Source organism: Ahaetulla prasina, chromosome 3, assembly GCF_028640845.1.
Source record: "Ahaetulla prasina isolate Xishuangbanna chromosome 3, ASM2864084v1, whole genome shotgun sequence".
NCBI classification, from domain to species: domain Eukaryota; kingdom Metazoa; phylum Chordata; class Lepidosauria; order Squamata; family Colubridae; genus Ahaetulla; species Ahaetulla prasina.
The window spans coordinates 48602489-48624452 of record NC_080541.1 but is presented as its reverse complement, the minus strand read 5'-3'; the positions used below and the strand labels follow the sequence as shown (position 1 = coordinate 48624452).

General features: G+C 35.7%; 1 protein-coding gene across 5 annotated transcripts; it reads right to left on the bottom strand.

Annotated features, from left to right (window-relative positions):
- Positions 1-5893: 5893 nt before the first annotated feature.
- On the bottom strand, positions 5894-21075 carry LOC131196021 (transmembrane protein 68-like). 5 transcript variants are annotated; one of them, XR_009154604.1, is made up of 7 exons: positions 18970-21075; positions 17151-17315; positions 16424-16617; positions 14093-14156; positions 11648-11787; positions 10180-11078; positions 5894-8240 (listed from the first exon to the last, which is right to left on the bottom strand). XR_009154604.1 is itself a non-coding variant. In XM_058178402.1 (7 exons), the coding sequence occupies exons 2-7, from the start codon at positions 19289-19291 to the stop codon at positions 8133-8135; spliced, it is 993 nt and encodes a 330-aa protein (XP_058034385.1). In that variant the 5' UTR covers positions 19292-20442; positions 20561-21075; the 3' UTR covers positions 5894-8132. The 5 variants fall into 5 exon arrangements, 4 of the variants coding, with proteins under 4 accessions (XP_058034385.1, XP_058034384.1, XP_058034382.1 ...); XM_058178402.1 differs by lacking the exon at positions 10180-11078 and having other exon boundaries at positions 18970-20442; positions 20561-21075; XM_058178401.1 differs by lacking the exon at positions 10180-11078 and having other exon boundaries at positions 18970-19296; positions 20561-21075.
- Between the last annotated feature and the right edge of the window lie 889 nt (positions 21076-21964).

The window sequence follows — 21964 nt, the reverse complement described above, 5'->3', positions numbered from 1 at the left end:
TGGACTAAACTTTGGGCTAGTGGATTTTAAAGAAGCAAAATGAGAACTTGCTTCCACTCCTTCTTCCAAGGAAGGCTCATTTTGCATCCTGGCCTCACCCACTTTTGGAGAGTAGCTCTCAATAGCTGGGTAAACACCTGACAGACCCACAAGCCAAAGGATGTTGCATATCTCTAATATGCCTTCCTGGGCTGCTGCCATCTTGACATGGTGGTTCTGTTTGTATAACCTATTTAACTAGATTGGACGTGGTGTTAACATCTTGCATGGAGTCAACCTTGGGATACTTTTTTGTTCTGACAATGCTAGAATGATTTGGGGCTAAGTTAACTTTCCCCAGTTTGCTATATCATATGAATAAGTATAAGAGATGAACAGAAATGTAACCCTTTCTTTCTGCCTTAGAAAGGTAATCATTAAATGGTATCATCTAATTTGAGCTTCAGAAAAACATCTTTTCATTCATTCTACTAATCATATTTGGTAGAGTAAGTACACAAAAGGGCAAGTTGTCTAAATTCCCCTCAGCTGCATCAGCAATAGTTCTGATCTCACTTCACCATTTATTTTTGTTTTGGTTATTTTTCAATCTCAACTATTCTTTGCAGAAGATAAGAAGCCAGTCATTATGTGACCAGGAAATTTGTATTATTTAGTATAAGCAGTTGTACAATTGTATATTTTCTAACAGACAAATGACTACATCAATGTGGTTTTGCTCAAATATTTGATTTTGTCAGAAATGCTCCCTCCAAATCAAGCCAGTTCAATTTCAAGTTTGCTTCCTCAGCCCCATTTCTTGTCTTTAATACATCTACCTCTGGCTCCATTGATACAGTAAAAACTTCACTCCTAGTCATGAAGGTAGCATTATTGCTTGAAATACTTTGATAAAGAAGTAGTTGCATTATCTTCTCTGCATCTTCGGAAATGCTCTTTTCGGTATCTTTTCTTTTATGTACACTGAGAGCATATGCACCAAGACAAATTCCTTGTGTATCTAATCACACTTGGCCAATAAAAAATTCTATTCTATTCTATTCTATTCTATTCTATTCTATTCTATTCTATTCTATTCTATTCTATTCTATTCTATTCTATGTGAGAGGATAGCAGGCAGTGGTGAACCTTTAAGATCTTATACAGAGATACATGGAGGACCAACAAACCACATTTTCTCTCTGACAGTGATGGTGGCCTCTGTTTCCAGGATTTCTACAGTAGGTTTCCAGAGTATGTAAAAGTAGTAACTTTTTTTGTCATTTATCATAGACTGCAGCTTTCCAAGAAATTTCCAGGACATTAGTTCCCCTTACCCCAAGCTTCTAGTTAAAACACAATAAGAATCATAACCTAGTTGTGCTTTCTTCATGGGCTCTGTTATTATGACAATAAAATTGAAGGGCTAGAGGTTCCTAAAGCAAAAGTAGTATATAGGTTTAATGAAAAACAAAACAAAACAAATGAATAATAAACTTTGTATGACTGCTTCCATTACCTTCCTGGATCCTCTAATACAAATAGGCTCACTATTAGCATACTCGTTCTTTGCATGGCCATGGTGATAGAGCTGCTTTCAGCTGGTAGAAGCTATTATTTTGCAGTGTGAACTTGTAAGGACAGTATCTTTGCTACTCAGAGTTGATGGGATGCATGGCACTGCTGTTGCTTTTTAATGGCTTATATATCTTGGCATTCCTAACAGTCAAGGGCTAATATGAGAGGAGACATAGCAGAATCCTCGAAGACAAGAGCTGAAGCTGACCACCAGCAAGCCCAGAATATAGAATGGAAGTAATTAAGGGAAATTCAGTAAGATGGAAAATGAACTGAAAGTGAATGGAGTTTTGGTTTTTTTTGTTTGTTTGTTTCAACAGGAAAAACTGAAATCACCTTTTTTCTGAAAAGAAAAAACTCTTTATTCTCCCTGTGCAGTGCTCCCCAATATTAGTCCTAGTGATTCTATTGAATAAAATGGATATTAAAAAATTTCAAAATTTCTTTGAAACAGAGTTTGTTCCACATCTGAAGATTAATATTTATGTCAATTACATACACTTTTATTTTCCTGGAAAATGTGTAAGAATTTCTGCCAAAGCTCTACTAAATGGGCATTATCTTGTAATTGCTGGTTCAAATGGAAGTGTCATTTGATATGTTACCACTATTCTATGACTGTGTTTTTGTTACCTTATATTGAAATGTCTGACGTGATGCCTTCCAGATAGATTGAATTTCAGCCTCAAGAATTTCAGTCTGTATAGTCACTGTTCCCGTTAGCTATGAATTCTGTAACCAAGATGGAGCCTGAAAAGGCATAATGCATTCTGCTGTTATAAAATATCTGTAATAACATGCATATGTACCCCAACATCTTTGTACTGAAAATCAGATTGTTCTTTTTCCAATTTTGTTTCTTGAAGAAAGATATACTATATTGGTATGGGATGACTCTAATAGAAAGACTACACTACAGTAAATGTTTGCATATAGGGCATGACCTAAGAAACATGAAAAATTGACAAGACCTAGATGGTATCTTATGAAATGTTAAAAACATTTGAGATGCAGAAGACAGATGGGGCTTAATATATTAATTTTGCTTATTTGTGAAATTCTAATAATGCAAAGCCATTTTATTGTTGATCAACTACATTTCCAAGAGTTGGAAAGTTATACCACTATTTGTCTGGCTATGTTTAAAATCTGCATGTTGTTGTTTTTTTACAGTAGACTACCTCAGCAAGCTTTAATTTTGATTCTTTTTAAAATTTACATTTGGAAAACAAAATATTTTTCAAAATTATACTAATTAGCATTTAGAAACAATAATCTGGGGGAAGGAAAAGACCCACCCTAGATCATTAAGGAATATGGAACACACTTTTCACCATGAAGCATTTATGATGATATTTTCAGGCAGACCGGTTTCTGTATTTATGTTATATCTTTTGTAAAGAAAGAAAATACTGGTTGCATCTAATTGCTGGGTCTGAAGTGGAAACTTGAGCAAAGTCCAAAATCATACCACCCTTCATCCACTTGGTGGCAGAAGCATACAGCTTTTCTCCCTTTTAAAAAAATAACAGGAATATGCTGGTACCAGAACTCACTGTGTCCTCCATCTGGATTACTAGATTTTGATGTTCGGCTCAGTATCCATATAGCTGATTTAGGAGTGTGAATCTATGACATGCAGTTCAAATATCAAGGAACCAACCCATATAAGCTGCTTGTATATGCTTACTTTGTCTTAAGAATTGTATTTTTCCTATTTATAAATTAAGGGTTTCCCCTCACTTTGTTTATCCTGTATCGGTAATCTACTTATAAGAAATACCAGAAAAAAGTAATGAAAAGTTACCCTTTGCAGACTAGAAAATGGCCAATAATTTTTCAGCTCCTGTTGTAAACTGTTGCATTTTAAGCAGATTGTGCTAATTGTAACTGTGCTTTTACTCAATAGTTACCATTATCAGATCATCTTTATGTTTATGGGAACCATGTAGATATATTTCCCTCAAGCACAGTGACTTGAGTTGAATGATATTCATGACAGTTCTTGTGCTATGACCTGTAAACATTGTACAAATGTACTTGGTATTTCGTTTGAAATGAAGACTCAAATAGATAATGGAACAGAAATCCTTCCTGTAAATACCTATATTCAGACTCCATGTATACAAACATTCCTTTTGAGTCCTGATTGTGAAGAGTGTCTTGATTGGCTAGAGACCATTGCCTTGCACTGACAGTGGTTAAATGTGCTATAGTAAGGAACACAGTGTGTGAAGTATTTGGTGTACTACAGTACCATAGTTCTTTTGGTCTGTTAAGTAAGTTACAATTTGTGATGAAATGAAATTCAAAGTAGTGCTTCATACTTAAACATTTCTTTGAATACAACTTGATTTTTCTTGTAAAACTTTAAAAGAAAACTTGAAAAATTTTATATATTTGGATTTTGTAGATTTTTTTTATTTTATTGCAACAAGAAGTACCAAATCATAAATAAAGTACACTGTGGTCATTTTACTGACACTGTGGAGTTTTTTTTACTACAATGTTGGCGCAGCCCAAATGGGTGGTTCATTTCACCTGGTGCGAGTTAACCAATAATCACACAAAGGTGGATGGGAACATATAAAAATGTTTATTTCTGTGCCAAGGTAAAGAAGTCAGTTCTGGGGTTAAAGTCTCAAAACAAGCAATCCCCGTGTCCCCCCACAACATTTTTGCATCAGCAGCTTTGATTGGGTGAATACATTTTCCCCACCACACACACTTTAACTTTTGGCGGGCAGATTTTCCTAGCTCTAAGGGGGGCACCTAGGTAACTTCTTTCTTTCTAGGAACTTCCAATAGCCTCTTGTGATGCCATCAATAATGCCTCATTTTAATTGTTATTGTTAATTGCTAAGCATGTCTGACCCGTCGTGACCCCATGGAAAAACATTCCTCCAGGTCTTCCTGTCCTCTACCATCCTCTGGAGTCCATTTAAGCTCATGCCTACTGCTTCAGTGACTCCATCCAGCTACCTTGTTCTCTGTCATCCCATTCTTCTTTTACCCTCAATCTTTCCCAGCATTAGGCTCTTCTCCAGTGAGTCATTTTAATTAAATATGCAATTATAAATATGGCATATATATTTGATAGCCAAGGACCAGTATATGAATTCATTATTTACAGTTCTGTGTATATCCTAGGTGGCTATTTTGATCTTTAGGTCATTCCACAATAGGGGCATCCTATAGCTTGGTTCCCGTCAGGGTTCAAACAAAGTTCTGGCTGCAGTAGGCCCTCATTTTTTATTGGCTTAGGGGCACATTTTCTGCCAAAGGAATTCTTCAAAATAAAGGTGATGAAATGCATCTTTCCCATTGTTACAGTCTGTGAAAGAATCTATTTTTGAAAAAATGGGTAAGAAAGTATGGCAGACTTAATTACATCCTGAGATACCATATCATTTCTAAATTGCAAGATTCCAATAACATACATTTTACTGTTATTTTGTTGGCATTGAGATACAAGTTCTTTGAGGTGTCAGCCTGCCAAAGCTGTGCTTACACTTACTCTATAGCCATGACAGTGACTAAACTAATAAATGATGCTGCCTGTTCTTATGTTCATGACAAAATAATAAAACAATGTTCTTATATGGTTTGCAGCAAGGTTTAGTCTAACCCTGCTGTTCCGATTTATCAATGCATCACATGGAAAAAAGATAGAGGGTTTTTATAAAAACCTCTGTGCCATTAGTTCTTTTTGTTCTTATTTATCTAGAAATTCACAATACAAAGCAAATGCAAATTACAACGTTCAATGTTTATTTTCTGAACTGAAAGCTTTACCATCTCTCTCACACATTCACTCATTCAAAGTATACCTGGCCAGGCTAGAATCAAAGTGGAAGTCCTCTGTGCATGGTACTTTGTTCTATGTGATGACTCTGATTTCCCATCACTTTTACATAAAAAGTTCTAGCAAGATTTAGCTAGTCCTGGTTTTCATTGAAGTATCATTGCTGAAGTATCCACTGGTTTAGCTAGTCCTGGTTTCCACTGAAGTATCTAACCATTAAAGCACTGAAGGAGCAATGTCTTCCAGAAGATATGGTGCAACTCTTTCAAAGTTTTACCCACACACAAAAAACTTCCCCTGGAACACAGACACAGAGAGAGAACTGGAAAAAGCTTTTAAAGCAACCATTTGAGGTTTCCAGACAATGACTTTTTAATGTCTTTACTTTTAGAAGTGATACCAGCCCTAGTATTTATTTATTTCATTTATCATCCATCTCTTGCTTGCCTCCATTTGATTGTTTTAGGTATATAGTCTTTTTCTTCAATATATGTGGTATTCAAGAGAAAAAAAACACTAAGAAAAATAGCATGCACACAGTAATTAATTTAATTACTAATTTAATTATGTTAGGAGATATTCTCTAGTTACTTCAGTTTTATTCAATAGATGTTTTACATCACATGAGATAGAAATAAAGAAAAGAATATGGAATAATGCAATTAAATATCTTTGTAAATATTCTTAAAAATAAAACAATATTTCAATATGTTACTATCATTTAAGGGATTTAAAAGCATTATTCAGAAAAAAAATATCCAGCAGTAACCATAATCATGATCTCAAGATATTTATGTCAGTTTCTTATTTCACTCCTGGAAGTGCCTTACAAACACTTTTTAATAATCCAAACATTGAATAATCATCATGAAGGAAAATAATTAAACAATAAATGAAATTAAAAATAAAGTAAAAGCAATGCATTTTGCAACAACTGAACTAAAAAAAAATCAAAAACTGTTAAAAATTTAAATGAACAGAAATGGTTTTCCTAAATATGAGCATTGGTCTCTTCTTTATCTGTTGGATTACTGTTCTATCTCTTTAACACTTTGCACAAATCATTACAGTAGTGACTATTTTCTGGGTACAATTTGCCATGATAATTATCAAAAGGTCACAATACCAATTTGCTTTGCACAGTTTCTTTTTAATGTCTTAAGAGAAATTAAGCACATTAAAAAGATCTTTAAAAAGAGCTGTGTAACAGCCTAGAGGTGAAGACACTTGCCTCCCACTTGGAAGGTTCAGAGTTCAATCCTACACAGCGATAGATGTTTCTCTATCAGGGCTCAAAGAGAAAATATCTGCTGCAAACTCCATGTAGGCATCAAGAAAGGACATCTGGGCAGTAAATGCTCAGCTCCATTCAGTTGTCCCAATCCTACCCCAAAGCAATGGATTACAGAGTCCAGGTATAACTTCCATTGCAATCATTTTTTTCTCCTAAACTGAACAAACTTTAATAAAATTATTTTATTTATTTATTTATTTATTCATTTTTCAAGCATGTATAAGATAACAGATATAAGTATAAACGTGATTATGAATACAGGAAATGGATACGAATGGGGACAGTAAGACAGGGATGCTTATATTTACTGTTATATTATAATATAATTATATTATATTATATTTCCTGATGTGTCTAATACAGACACCAGGTTAAATGTTATTTCAAGTTTTAAAATTATTTAAAATTATAATCAACCCAAGGCTCCTTTTATGTACATTCCTATTTAATCCAATTTAAATACTTTTCATAAAAAAAGGAATCAATAGCAGCTTAATTTGATAGAGAAATTAAAGGCAACCTCTACTACACTGGAGAATGCATGCAACAGAAAAGAAATCCAAATTTTAAGAAAAGTATCAAATTTAGTCCAAAACAGTTAAATCTTACATACTAGAAATAAATTATAAATTTGATACATTTCCCAAAAGCCTAAAAAATATTTTTTATATCTTATAAAGGATATAAAAGATTGTGATTTTTAAACTATAGTTTTATGTTTGTAAAAAACAGTTGTACTAATATTAAAAGATGTACAGGTACACTGACCTGTACCGGTTCAGACTGGTTCTTGCAAACAGGTAGTAAAAACGGGGTTAGGCTCCGCCCACCCCGACATCATCAGGAAGCTTCTGCACATGCACAGAAGCAAGCGCACATGAGCCTGCTGCAAACCAGTAATAAAGGTAAGTAGTAACCCATCCCTGGTACAGGTAATCCACAGCTTACAACATTCATTTAGTGACTATCCAAAGTTACAACAGCACAGAAAAAAGTAACTTATGACAGTTTTTCACTCTTATGACCATGGTCACGTGATCAAAATTTGGTTGCTTGGCTACTTGCATGAATTTATGACAGTTACACTGTCCTGGAGTCACGTGATTACTATTGTAACCTTCCCAGACAACTTCTAACAAGCCAAATCAATGGGAGAAAGTGGATTCATTTAACGATTGTGTGATTTACTTAACAACTGCAGTGATTCACTTAACAAATCTGGCAAAAAGGTCATAAAATAGAGCAAAATTCACTTAACAACTGCCTTGCTTAGCAATGGAAATTTTGGGCACAATTGTTGTAAGTCAAGGACTACTTGTACTTTCCTGAGCCATACATGTAACAATGATTTTTAAAGTCTACTTTTTAATACAATTATACATTTGCACAGCAAATAAAAAATATTATAATAATTATTTAAAAATACATTACATTAAAATATCATTCAAATAATATCTTCACAATGATTTGTCAAAGTTATTCATTGTCTTGTTTCTCTGTTGCAACTCGTTCCATCAAAGCTCTCCACACATTTCCTGGTATTTTCTGATGTTTGTCTATTAAACACCGTAGTGCATTCTTTGCCTGTGAGCAGAGAGAAATATAAATTATTCATTATTATTGCATCATTCAATGGTAAATTACAGTTAAAATCAAAAGCAACAATGAATACTTTTCAAATTACAATATAATATTAACCAGAAATTTGATAATTTAACCCTGAAATTACTAAATCCACACAAATTCAAAATAGAGAGAGCTCTGTGCATGGAAATTAGTTTTCATCCTACAACCTATTCTTTAAGCACTGCAGAATCAAATAATAAACAGGAGTAGATTTCAGCCACACTGATATTCGGCTGCTCTGATTTTTTGTTTGTTAAAAAGGAAACTCTTCCCTCTGTTGAATGACAAGGCATTCTGAAATTCCAACCTCCACTGAGTAATGAGAAATCTTTAGGATCAAATGGTTCTTAGAATATTAATTCTATATTAAACCTATATTCTGTAATATATGTTTGATAAAAATATGAAGTTATTAATCTATGAAAGGAAACCGGTTAATTTTAGAGGATTCCATACAGTTTCATACTCTCTCCCACATATTCACTGAAAAAAGTGCTCATGATCAAAGACAAACACTAATCTGGCCAAAAAAATAAAATAAAATCAAACTGCAGATAGGATGGGACCTATCACTTCTAGTCCATTTGAAAATTTCTTGAGGCTCTGAGACTAATGTGAATGGAGACCTTAGGGACTAAGTTTTTTTTATAATAGTTCCAATCAATGGTGAAATCCTATTTTTTTTACTACCGGTTCTGTGGGCGTGGCTTAGTGGGTGTGGTGTGGCTTGGTGGGCATGGCAGGGGAAGGATACTGCAAAATCTCCATTCCCACCCCATTCCAGGGGAAGGATACTACAAAATCCCCATTCCCTCTCCAGTCCTGGGGGAAGCATATTGCAAAATCTCCATTCCTACCCCACTCTGGGACCAGCCAGAGGTGGTATTTGCCGGTTCTGTGAACTACTCAAAGTTTCTGCTACCGGTTCTCTGAACTGCTCAAAATTTCCACTACCGGTTCTCCAGAACCTGTCAGAACCTGCTGGATTTCACCCCTGGTTCCAATATCACAGAATTTTCCCTAATGTGTAATTCTCTGTATCATTTGTATTTTTTAAAAAAAAGTTTGCAAAAGCATATAAAATGATTAAAGAAAGAACCAACTTAGAACCAAGGACAAATTTCCTGATAGTGAGAACAATTTTTTTTTATTTTATCAGAGTTGGAAGGGACCTTGGAGGTCTTCTAGTCCAACCCCCTGCCCAGGCATGAAACTCTACACCATTTCAGACAAATGGCTATCCAGCATTTTCTTAAAAATTTCCAGTGTTGGAGCATTTACAACTTCTGCAGGCAAGTTGTTCCACTGATTAATTGTTCTAACTGTCAGGAAATTTCTCCTTAGTTCTAGGTTGCTTCTCTCCTTGATTAGTTTCCACCCATTGCTTCTTGTTCTACCTCAGGTGCTTTGGAGAATAGTTTGACTCCCTCTTCTTTGTGGCAACCCCTGAGATATTGGAACACTGCTATCATGTCTCCCCTAGTCCTTCTTTTCATTAAACCAGGCATACCGAGTTCCTGCAACCGTTCTTCATATGTTTTAGCCTCCAGTCCCCTAATCATCTTTGTTGCTCTTCTCTGCACTCTTTCTAGAGTCTCAACATCTTTTTTACATTGTGGCGACCAAAACTGAATGCAATATTCCAAGTGTGGCCTTACCAAGGCATTAATAAAGTGGTATTAACACTTCACGTGATCTTGATTCTATCCCTTTGTTTATGCAGCCCAGAACTGTGTTGGCTTTTTTGGCAGCTGCTGCACACTGCTGGCTCATATCTAAATGGTTGTCCACTAGGACTCCAAGATCCTTCTCATAGTTACTACTATTGAGCAAGGTACCACATATATAGTACCTGTGCATTTTTTTTTGTTTTTTTGGCCTAAATGTAGAACCTTACTTTTTCACTGTTGAATTTCATTTTGTTAGATAGTGCCCAATGTTCAAGTCTGTCAAGATCTTTCTGTATCTTGAGCCTATCTTCTGGAGTGTTGGCTATTCCTGCCAGCTTGGTGTCATCTGCAAATTTGATTGAGTTCTGCATCTATCCCTCATCCAAGTCATTGATGAAAATGTTGAAGAGTACTGGGCCTAAAACAGAGCCTTGGGGTACTCCACTGCATACTTCCCTCCATGTGGATGTAGTTCCGTTGAAGACTACACGTTGAGTGCGGTTGGTCAGCCAGTTATGAATTCATCTGGTGGTGGTGCTGTCTAACCCACATTTTTCTACTTTATCTAGTAGTAGGTTATGGTCTACTTTATCAAATGCTTTACTGAAGTCCAAGTAAATTATATTGGCAGCATTCCTCTGGTCCACTAATTTTGTCACTTTGTCAAAGAATGCAATAAGATTAGTCTGGCATGATCTGTTTTTGACAAACCCATGTTGGCTTTTGGTTATTACTTTATTTGCTTCTAGGTGTTCAGTGATTCGTTGCTTGATTATCTTTTCCAGAATCTTCCCTGGTATTGAGGTTAGGCTGATAGGTCTGTAGTTTCCTGGATCTGTTTTTTTTTTCCTTTTTTGAAGATGGGAACTACATCAGCTCTTTTCCAGTCCTCTGGCAGTTCCCCTGTGCTCCAGGATCTTTGAAAGATATAGTTCAGTGGTTCTGAGATTTCGTCTGCCAGTTCCTTCAGAACCCTGGAGTGTAATCCATCCGATCCTGGTGATTTGAACTCGTCTAGGGTAGACAGATGTTCATGGAATTATTCATGGAATGTCTTACATTTAGAAATTATGTGGGTTCCATCACTGGAGATTTTCAGAAAGAGACCAGACAGTCAAAGAGTTTTCTATTCAGAAAGAAGTTGGATTAGAAGAACTGTAAATTCCCTTCTAAACCTATTATTCTATAACTTTTGAATGGCATTTGATTGCTGAGTGTCACGATCATGCTGTTGATAACTGATATTCTTTGGGCTCTAGAAAGATCTTTATGCTATGTAAAATATCTTAGATTACTCAGTATCTAAATATTTATACTAAAACAAGATATGTATTAAGCATTTAAAAAACAACTGCATGTGGAAATTAAAAAACTGGGAAAATACTGCTGCAACATAAATAGTGAAAAAAACACCTTGTAATTCAGAACTTTATCTAGAAAATAAATCAGTAGATACTGACAGAAATTCACTAATTTTTCATTCAGCTTAATTTTCAACTGAATCTGTGTTTTTGGTACTGTTTATCCCAATCAAGATTTGTGTGTTTTGATTCACAATCTCAGTCACAAAAATTTTCTTTGAACATCCATTGATATAATATACACTGAAAATATCTCAGCAATTCATCCAGGAGTCTTTATTTTAGCCCAGTAAGTTGGGATCAAACTATTAATACTTTACAAGGAAAATCTTACTTTTTTGGCTAGTTCTTCTGCTGTTATGTTTGGATCATATGGAATAGGATCTCCAAAATATGTCTGCAGTTTAACTGGAAAGTTTCCATACAGCGGAAATATTGGCAAACGAAGATACTCATATATCGATCTTAATAATTCTGATTAATTGAAAAAAGAGGGATTAATAGGATAGCAGGTACAATTATATATTTTTACTCACTTATTCATTTTAAAATATCTGAGCAGTAGTGATACACTCACAAATTTGTACAAAGTTGCTTCCTGACACAAATCTGAACACTCTGGAATTATTTGCCTGCTTCCACTGTCACCTTCAGCTCTGCATTAGAAACTTAAAGCTGCGTGGCAGCTTGGTAAAAATGTTAAAGAATAGATGCCAATCTAAAAGATACTAAGCTAAAAAACTAGGAACTAGTGAAATGAGTGCAGATCAGAACAGAAATAACTGCAATGAGAAGCAATGCTTGCAATTAGTTGTTATATTGATGTGGAATAGTCTGGAACAAGTTTGAAAGTGGTCTTCATGCAAGACATCATCACTAGTTAAATCTAAAATGACTGAGGCATGATACTGGACCAGTAAAGAAGCAAAAGTAACAAATGAGGCTAAAAAAATGGATCAAGGTAAAAATGTGCCAGAGTTGGAAGTCAACTAATTCTTGAGTTACGAATGCAATGGAGCCTGCCAATTAGAAGTTATCCAGAAGTCAGGATAAATGTTAAATGAACTGCCTCAGGTAATGACAAGTCATCCCTGCATTCCTTAAATGAATGTACAGGTTGTTAAGTAGGGAATAGGGTGCATTGGGGGGAGATTCTGGGAGGCCCAGTGCAGATACAAGCCCACCTACTTTGGGCATCCCCAACCCTGAGATACCCGTTGGGGTTCCACATGTTCTTCCCCACCTTTGTTGCTGTTACCTGTTACCATAACCACTTCTGGAAGCTCCATAGAATTAGAGCAAGCTGTTCCTCTTCTTGGTATCTCTAGAACACTTTGAGCTGAAAAAGGTAAAGGTAAAGGTTCCCCTCGCATATATGTGCTAGTTGTTCCTGACTCTAGGGAGCGGTGCTCATCTCTAAACTCATCTCGGTTTCTAAGCCGAAGAGCCAGCGCTGTCTGATGATAATTCCGTGAACATGTGACCGGTATAATTAATGCCGAAGGCACACGGAACGCTGTTACATTCCCACCAAGGTGGTCCCTATTTTTCTATTTGCATTTTTACATGCTTTCAAACTGCTAGGTTGGCAGAAGCTGGGGCAAGTAATGGGAGCTCTCCCTGTTATGTGGTGCTAGGGATTTGAACTGCCGAACAGCTGACCTTTCTGATCGACAAGCTCAGTGTCTTAGTCACTGAGTCACTGCATCCCCTTTATCCTATCTAGGACTCCTCTAATCTACCTTTAAGTTCCAGCTAGGACTCTAAAGGTCTTAAAGGGATTTTTTCCCCCCAAATACTCAATTTGCTGCACGTATTGGGCTGTAGCCTAAACTAAGAGGTATACGCTTCTGTACCTAATTTGGGGGGGGGGGGAGAAAAATCAAGAAGTCTTTTCCTCCCAACTTTTACTGTTGTATTTATTGAAGAAATGTGGCAAGGGAAAGGTTTTGAGAAGCTCATCCTGAAACTGTGCCTTAACATGCAGGGCTGATTCCCAAAGCCTAGCAAGAAACATGATAGGCTTTGCAGTCCCCCAATGGCCAGCTGATCAGGGTAGAATGCTCCAAAAGCAGCTACCATTTCCAAAAGGAATTGTTGGAGTGCTGAAAATGGCAGCTGCTTCCAGGAGCCATAAGGAGTAAGCCCAAATGTTGCAGAGTCCTATCAGAGCAGGATGGAGGGGAGGAGAAAGAGAGGGACTCTGCAGCATCCCCATAGTCAATTGTAAGAGCAAAGAGAAGAGAATAGTAGAACTCATAATGGTCCAGATTCTAGTCAAGCACCTCAACTACTATACTAATCTGACTTTGTAATTGAGTTATCAATGTTTTTTTTTTTCCCAAATTGTAATCTCTCAAAGAAACCTCAAAAAAATGTTTAAAATTCTACATGCCCACACTGTATCGTAGTGCAGGTTAAGGAGATGAACTTAATTCATCTAAAGTACTTAAATTTAGGTCTGTCCTCCATGTAGATTGCTGGGCAACTTTGGATTGAGACAGATTCATATATTCTACAATACTATTGATCTTGAAATAAAAACAGGAAATCAAGATGTTACTTTGAGTTATGAGAGAAAGACAAAATATAAAAGAAAAAACAACAGCTTCTTTTTTAGCACAGACCAATTTATTTATATATTAGAATATGGTAATAAACACCAGAGCATTTTATTTAAATTATGTCCACCACTATAAGCAAAAAATGTAACCAAAGCAAGCTCTAATCAGATGACTAGATGACTTAATATGAAAAAACCCACACTGAAGTTGCTTACTTATTTGTCCTCCAACTATTCGAATATTTTCTCGAATATTCTGTGTGAATGTAGGAATGATGGGCTGAAAGAAATAGAGTGATGAAAATAAACATTAAGAATTTACAGTAGTTGGGAGGGAGGGGGGAAAAAAGGGGGGAAAATGTCTTTGTTTTTTTTAAAAAAACTCTTTCAATAAAAAAAAAGAAAGAATTTATAGTAGTTTTCTTAATTTACTCCCGTCAGAAGTATCTGCTTTTTGTGGCCTGCAGAAGTATCATACTAATTAGAGGAAATCTAACAGAAGCCCTACATAGAGTTTATTAGAATAATGTAAATGTGGGAGTACAGGTATTTGAATTGTTCAGTGTCAGTTATTAATTAGCATTAACATGGTATTAAGTAAAAATTACCACAGTACATAATGCCATAGTATTTATATGAATATTACGAGAAATTTTAATTGAGTATTCTAAACAGATGCATTGTCCCCTTGCCCTTTTTAATGTGTAAACAGTTATGTCTCTTTTAAATACGTAAACAATTATGGAAAGATTTTTTGAGCTGCTTCTATTTGGCAAGAAAAGCCAAATAGAGGAGCAGACTAGAAAATTATCCGTCTCCCACCTATTCTTAATGACAAAACCTTTTTTTTTTTGCTAAATTCTTTTTTTCTGAAAAGTTGGAGAACTTTTGAAAAATGACATGAACTATTTTTGTTTCTTTGTTAAATTATGCATTAAATGATTAAAATGTAAATTAAAATGATTTAGGTAAGAAAGCATGCCAAATCAATAAAGAATGTGTTCAAGAAACACGTTTCATTGCAGTTTCCGAAAATTCATAGAAATTGCTTTTAAAAAGAATCAGAGTAAGTAAAACCTGATACCTCAGATTTTGTAATGCAGAAAAAGACTATAGATACAGTCTGGGACTTGCATGTCTCTCTCCTGCTTGCCTTTAACAGTTCTGATATTGTAAAAAAATACATTACTTTTTTAATATTACATGTTTTTCAACATTAAGATTTTGCTTGCCTTATTTTTTAAACTAACAAAAATAAAGAGAAGGTACATTCCTTAAAGATCTGTAGTTTAAACAAAATTTAAAATTAACTAAATCAAGAAATATGCAATCTAAAATGTGTATATTTCAACTGTCACAGAAATTTTAGGAGTAAACAAAGCTACAAATATTCCTTTTTGTAAAGTTAAATCATTTTAAATCCATAAAAGTTCCAAAAAATAAGTACTGCAGTCTTTTAATTCATGTATTGAATTATATGGATTTACAGAATATACCTCATTTCATAAAGGAGCCCAGGGAGACATTTGTACATTTTTAAATGTACAACTACCCTGAAGTAGCTGTAGTGATGCAGTGGTTGGAATGCAGTACTGCAGGCTATTTCTGCTGACTGCTGGCTGACTGCAGTTTGGCAGTTCTATTCTCACCAGCTCAAGATTGACTCAGCTGCCTTCCTTCCAAGGTCAGTAAAATGAGGACACAGATTGTTGGGGCAATATTCTGGGAGAAGGCTGGAAAGCACTGCAAAGCTGTATATAAGTCAAAGTGATATTGCTATTGAAAGGTAAATTAAGATAAAAGAGTATTAATTGGCCCAACAATCTGTGACTGAGGATAGACTGATTTTATCAGTCCAAAATCCCAAAATCACTGTGCCACACTGACTGTCCCTCTTTCCATCAGATTGGTTCCTATTGCTTAAAATTTGCCAGAAACGTTTTATTTCCAGAAATATTATAAATGTTATATAGGTAGTCCTTTACTTATGATTGGTCATTTAGTGATTGTTTGAGCTTTTTTTTTTTATTTGCATTTATATCCCGCCCTTCTCCGAAGACTCAGGGCGGCTTACACTATATTAGCAATAGTCTTTGTAATATTTGTAATATTTGTAATATTTATAAATATTTGTATATTTATATACAAAGTCAGCTTATTGCCCCCAACAATCTGGGTCCTCAGCTTAAGACCGACCTACCATGGGATTAGTTACAACTTGAATTCAAAGTTGTGCCATTCACCCATCCTCACTGCAGTGACCAAATTTTACAAAAATGGCACATGTCCATTTTTCGGCAAAACTGCATTAACTATCAGTTCACTTAAAAGCCATTGTGTTCACTTAACAGCTGCGGCAGTCACTTTATATAGGTCACTTAAAAATTGCCTCAAAAAAGATAATAAACAACTGACTTATTTTACAGCCATTAGGACTTACGACCATGATGGGCAGGTTCCATTAATCATAGGTTGAAAATTATATTTCTAAGCATAGCACACAAAAGCAGTAATAATATTATCCAATTATACCAATATGATATTTACCACTTTTGCATCAATGGCCACTTGAGCAAATCCTTTACGATTTCTCCATATAATGGTGTAATTTTCATCACTGAATAGTGCTTCCCGTACTCCCCCTGGTGAAATTATCAACAATTCTCCATTCTCTAATACTTTTCTACATTCTTCTTGGGATCCAGGCATAATTTGTAATACATCAGATACTAACTTCATACCTGGAATTCATAAGAAATCATTGTAAGATTAATACTGGTATAAAATTATGATCCCTCCAGAGTCATTATACTTTGCCAGAAAAACATGGAGCAAACAATGAACAACAAAATAGAAGTAAATAATGAGAAAGACACAAGAAAACTACATTTGCCCATGTTTGTAGAAAATCTGTAGCAAATTTTCAATTCTATACTTGTACTGTCCATTACAGGTATTCCTTGAGCTACACCATTTGTTCAGTAGTTATTTGAAGTTATAATGGCACCAAACGAAGGAACTTACGATAGGTCTTCAAATTTCTGGCTGTTGCAGTGTGGAATGGAATGGAATGGAATGGAAGGGAAGGGAAGGGAAGGGAAGGGAAGGGAAGGGAATTTTAGTTCACTGGAGTTTTTCAATATATATCTCAATATCTTTCCCTCCCTTTCTCTCTCTGTCTCTATCTCCCGTGTGTGTGTGTGTGTGTGTTAAAACTTATATACATATTAAATGAGATGTACAAATAATTATGTTCATTTTTCAAAACAATTACCTGGGATTGAAAAGATAAAATGATCAGCAACTATGTGGAGGATTTTTTTCTTCCTGATAAAAATAATGACTGACAAGTACAAAATGTCTAAAAAAGTTGCTCCATGATAATGAATAATCAGTGCTGGTCCATCTGGTAATTTTTCCAGGCCATGCACCTCGTAACCTATCACAGACAGAAACATTCAAGACTAGCATTTGATATTAAGCTTGAATAACAAAAATTATTCAGATATTAAAATTATGAACTGCATGATTACAGGTACATTTAAAACCTCAGAAATTGCCAGAGACCCAAGAAAATATAAGACAGACAATTATATCACATACAAGAAGGACACAGAATCAGTACCAACTGAAAGCAGAAAGCAGCCCTAAAAAAGAAAAACTAAAGGAGGACTAAACCATTACCATTCTTACAGCACACAAATGCTGAACCACTGTTATTGTGGACAGAACACAATACATACAAAAAACCAAGGAATTACTGGAGGACAAAAAATCCTACATTCCAGAAAGCACCAACCTAATACAGAAACTAGACAATGTGATCAAGAGAATCATCAATGACTTAAGTAAGAAAGCTCAAATCACAAAAGAAGAACAGTATGACACCTTTGTCATAATAAAAAAAAACATTTAGAGAAGTCACATGAAACAATCAACCACACTTTTAAAGGAATACAATTCACAAAAAACAAATTTACACTATCCTTCCTGCATATCCTCAACAGCAGAGGCAAATTAGAAATACAAGTCAACCAAAAAAAGAACCCACGCTAAACAAGTGTTCTATTACCAAAGTAACAACTCAATTTCCCACAAGAGAAGCTTCTTAGAACATTATTCAGATGAGTATAAATGTATTGCAGCAACCCAGAAGATCTGAAAAAAGAAAACAGACCACCTACACAGTGTTTCTCAACAAAATAGATACCCACATAACTTTATCAAAAAGTACCTGTTGCTCAAATTTTTGCAGCATAATTAACACAAGCTATCAAAAGGATAAATCTACCATATAGACAACTATCTGGTACATAGCCAACAGACTATTACAACCACATGGCATCACCATAGCACCCAAGCCAACTAAAACTCTCCAAAGCATCTAAAGCAAACCAAAGACCCAGAACCCAAGAAGTAAAAATCAGGAGTCCACAACATACAGTGGGAAGATTGTAACAGCCACTGTGTAGGACAGAAGAAAACTAGCAGAGCACATCCATGAAACCCCAACTAGCAATTAGAAGTTGTGATGAAAATTCCTTAATCCCGTAGCATATTGGAGACTCAACCATAGTTTCAACTGGAAAATGATGAGCATGCCAGAAGCCAAATTTAAAAACACCACATAATTCCTGTAAATTCCTGGCATTCAGACAAATCACCCATCAATCAACATAAATATAAAGCACATTTTTAACTTTACATTGTTAATTGAATAATGTACAAGTGGTGAAAATAAAAGAAGTAAAAAAGGAAGGGGTTTTCTAGAAAATAAACTATCTTCTTTAAGAATATAATTCCTATTCATCCAGCTAATTATGTTAATCAGCTAATTATGCTGATGAGAATTGTAGCACCAATTATCTGAGAGGTATTATGTTGAGTAAGTCTATATTATATGCATAGTAAACTTCCTCCAAACACTAAGATTCAGAACAATATAAAATGACATGATACTAAAAGCAATACTTTCAAAATTCCAGGGAAATTGAAATAAGCATCATTAAATTACCCATTGACCTAATATTTGTCCTTAAATGTGAGGATAATTTAGTTCACAACTGTCATACATAAGAAGAATGGATGCTTACCATTCCATATTCTTGCATGAACATACCATGCAGTTGCCAACAATTGTCTTACACCATTCCAGAAATCATTCAAATAACCTTCATTTATATCTGTCTTTCTTTTATACATATGAACAATGATAGCAGTAATAACAAAGAAAAGGAAAATGACCGTTGGAAGTAGAAAACCTATAAGTAGTAGTATAAGGAGGCATATGATCAGGTAATTCAGGTATTCTTCCAAGCATCCCACTCCTGTCCATTCTTCTAACAAATAAAGCAGGTATCTTAAATAGGATGCGGATATCTGCTCTGCACCACAGAATTCTTTTTGGATTATCATGTTCTCTTAAAAAAGGAAATAAAAAATAAATAAAGACATTTAAACATTTTAGACTATCATATATTTGCCCTGCTAATTTCCTTTTCAATTCTTCATTTGAACCATCAGACATTTTTCACAGGGAAAACCTATGTACATATCTTGAAAACTGAGCTAGATTAATAGATATTTATATAGAGAGAGATTTATTATTAAATATAATAAAATTTAATAAAAACTTCCAGGCAAGTGAAAATAGAGTTGCTATCTTCCATAGTAAACAACTGAAACATAAACTGCAGTCAGTTTGCCAAGAATTGCCAAGCAATTCTTACCAGAGAAAAAATAATCTGAGATCTTGACATATTTGCTTAGCTCTTGGCTAAGCTACTCTTAGCTACTGATTATAAGTACAAAGTTTTCTAAAATGTTTTGTGTAAAGCTTTCTTATAACATCCAAGAATACTATATAAAAAGTCAACTCCATACCCCTACAAATGTAAGAACATAGCTTTTAAAAAAACAAAAACAAATGCATATTTACACACCATAGTTCAATTCAAGCAAGTCAAAGCTGTAAAAACCTCCTGTCTGAATTGTGATATGTTTTTGAGATGCCCTCACTTCTCGTAATTTTCTTAATCTATAAGAGTTTTAAAAGGTTGCTTCTTTACAGCAAAACTACAAAGAACCACCTTAATGATTTCCAAATTATTACCACATTTTTTTTTGTGGGCTACAGTCTATCAAAAGCAACATCAATCAAGAAGTTGATTATAACCTGCAGAAAACTATAAATAATACATTTGTTTATGGTTGGCACATTTTGAACAGAGACTGGATTGCTACCTGTCAAGAATACTTTGGAGAATTTTTGCATGTACCAGGAAATTATAAGATTCCTTCTGATAGATGCCCTTACTAGGAGTCAAGACTGATTCAAAGGTGCATCAGAACATCTGAGTACATCATCTCCCAGACTTCTAAACCCACCAGAGATTACTGGCTGGTCATGTTCACTGGGGAGAAGTAATCTTTCAACACATCAGGAGGGCAACAGCTGGTTAATGAATATGCTTAATTTCAAGAAAGAAATATGATCAGATGTAGCATCTCCTTCTCCTCTCTTCAAAAACCTGTCTGGTACTAATTTTTCTCCAGGTTTACCTGTCCTGAAAAGGAGTAAATTTGCATTTTAATACTAAAGCTAAGGTGAGAGATGAGGAGGAGTGACAATACCAGCGGGAAGGGATTCCATTTTTTTTCCCTTTGATCCTACCAAAACCCTACCAAAGTAAGGCCCGCAAAGCTTTGAATTCGATCGTTTCTTCACTCCGGCATCCGCAGGGTTCTTCTCCCAGCGGCAGACGAAGAAGACCCTCGGGACTCTTTACAACGAATTGCCCTAGGAGCCTTTCAAGAAGCAGAGCCGCCTCCCTTCAGCTTATACCCGCAGGGTTTTCTTCCGACCGAGGATGGGGGAGCCACGGAGAAGAATTCCAGGACAGACGGGCAGGGAAGGGTCCGGACCTCCGTGGGAAGAGAGAGAGAGAAAGAGAGAGAGAGGCTTTAGGCCACAGAAGGTGTAACGACGCCGGTCAGTCAAAAAGAACCCAGTGCCAGTGCTCTCCACAGCACCGGCCGGTATTAACTAACCCGGCTCAGCCAAGCCAGGAAAACCGGCCCGTCCGTTTCCCTCGCCACCTTTCAAAGGTAGGAAACGCTTCGCCGCCCGAAAGACCCCAGCTTTCCTCCTGCTTTCCTTCCTCACGCCTCCTATCTTATCGCGCTTCGGAGATTTTCGTTTGTCAGGCTGCGGGCTGCAGCACTGCCCTATGTAGGTGCGTGAAGAGATCTACTATCTTTCTACAAAGTGGTGGAGGGGGAGGGCGGAGTGAAACCAGCCTTAAGTGAGACCTAGTTAAATGAACGAATAACCCCGATTTCTCGCCTTTCCCCACAAGCCCTAGGCAGCATACCGCTTTCCCACATTCCAGTTGTATCCTTCTGCAAAGTTGTTGGCGCCGCCCCGTTGCTCCACAGATTGATTGATTGATTGATTGATTTATGAAATGAAAGTGTGACAAACCGTGTGGACGGAATCGGCCAATACGTGTACCCAAATTGTGGTTTAACGAATTAAGTATTTTGCCTGATCTGTAATTAGCCTGAACACCACCCTGTGGTTTAATCAATTTAAGTATTTTGCCTAATGTGTAATCACCCTGTACACAAGACTTTGAATCAGGCAACCTATTTTTAACCAACAAGAGTTGTTCCAGTGCAGTCTGACTCAGCCAATGTATTGCTGTAATTCCATAATCAATTCATGTTGCCACCCTAATTTCAGTCTCCTTGGGTCATCCTTTAAGAGGTTTTTATTCTAAACAGGTCTATAGAATGATGTGGGCAAGCAAAATAAGCAGGGAGGTATTTTCTACTTCCAGCCGGTGTTTTCCCACTGACTTTGCTTGTTGGAAGTTTGCAGGGAGAAAAGAAGCATCCATAAAATATATACTCTCTTAAAAAGTCTAACTTCAGTTTTCATTGAAAAATTGAACTATCTTTTTTCACACCATTATCTTTTATTTATTTCAACTTTGTTTATTCATTTATTATTCAAAATTACTCTGCTTAAATCTAATCTGAAGACTATTTGAACAGTCCGCTACATCAAGACTCAGCAAGTTATAG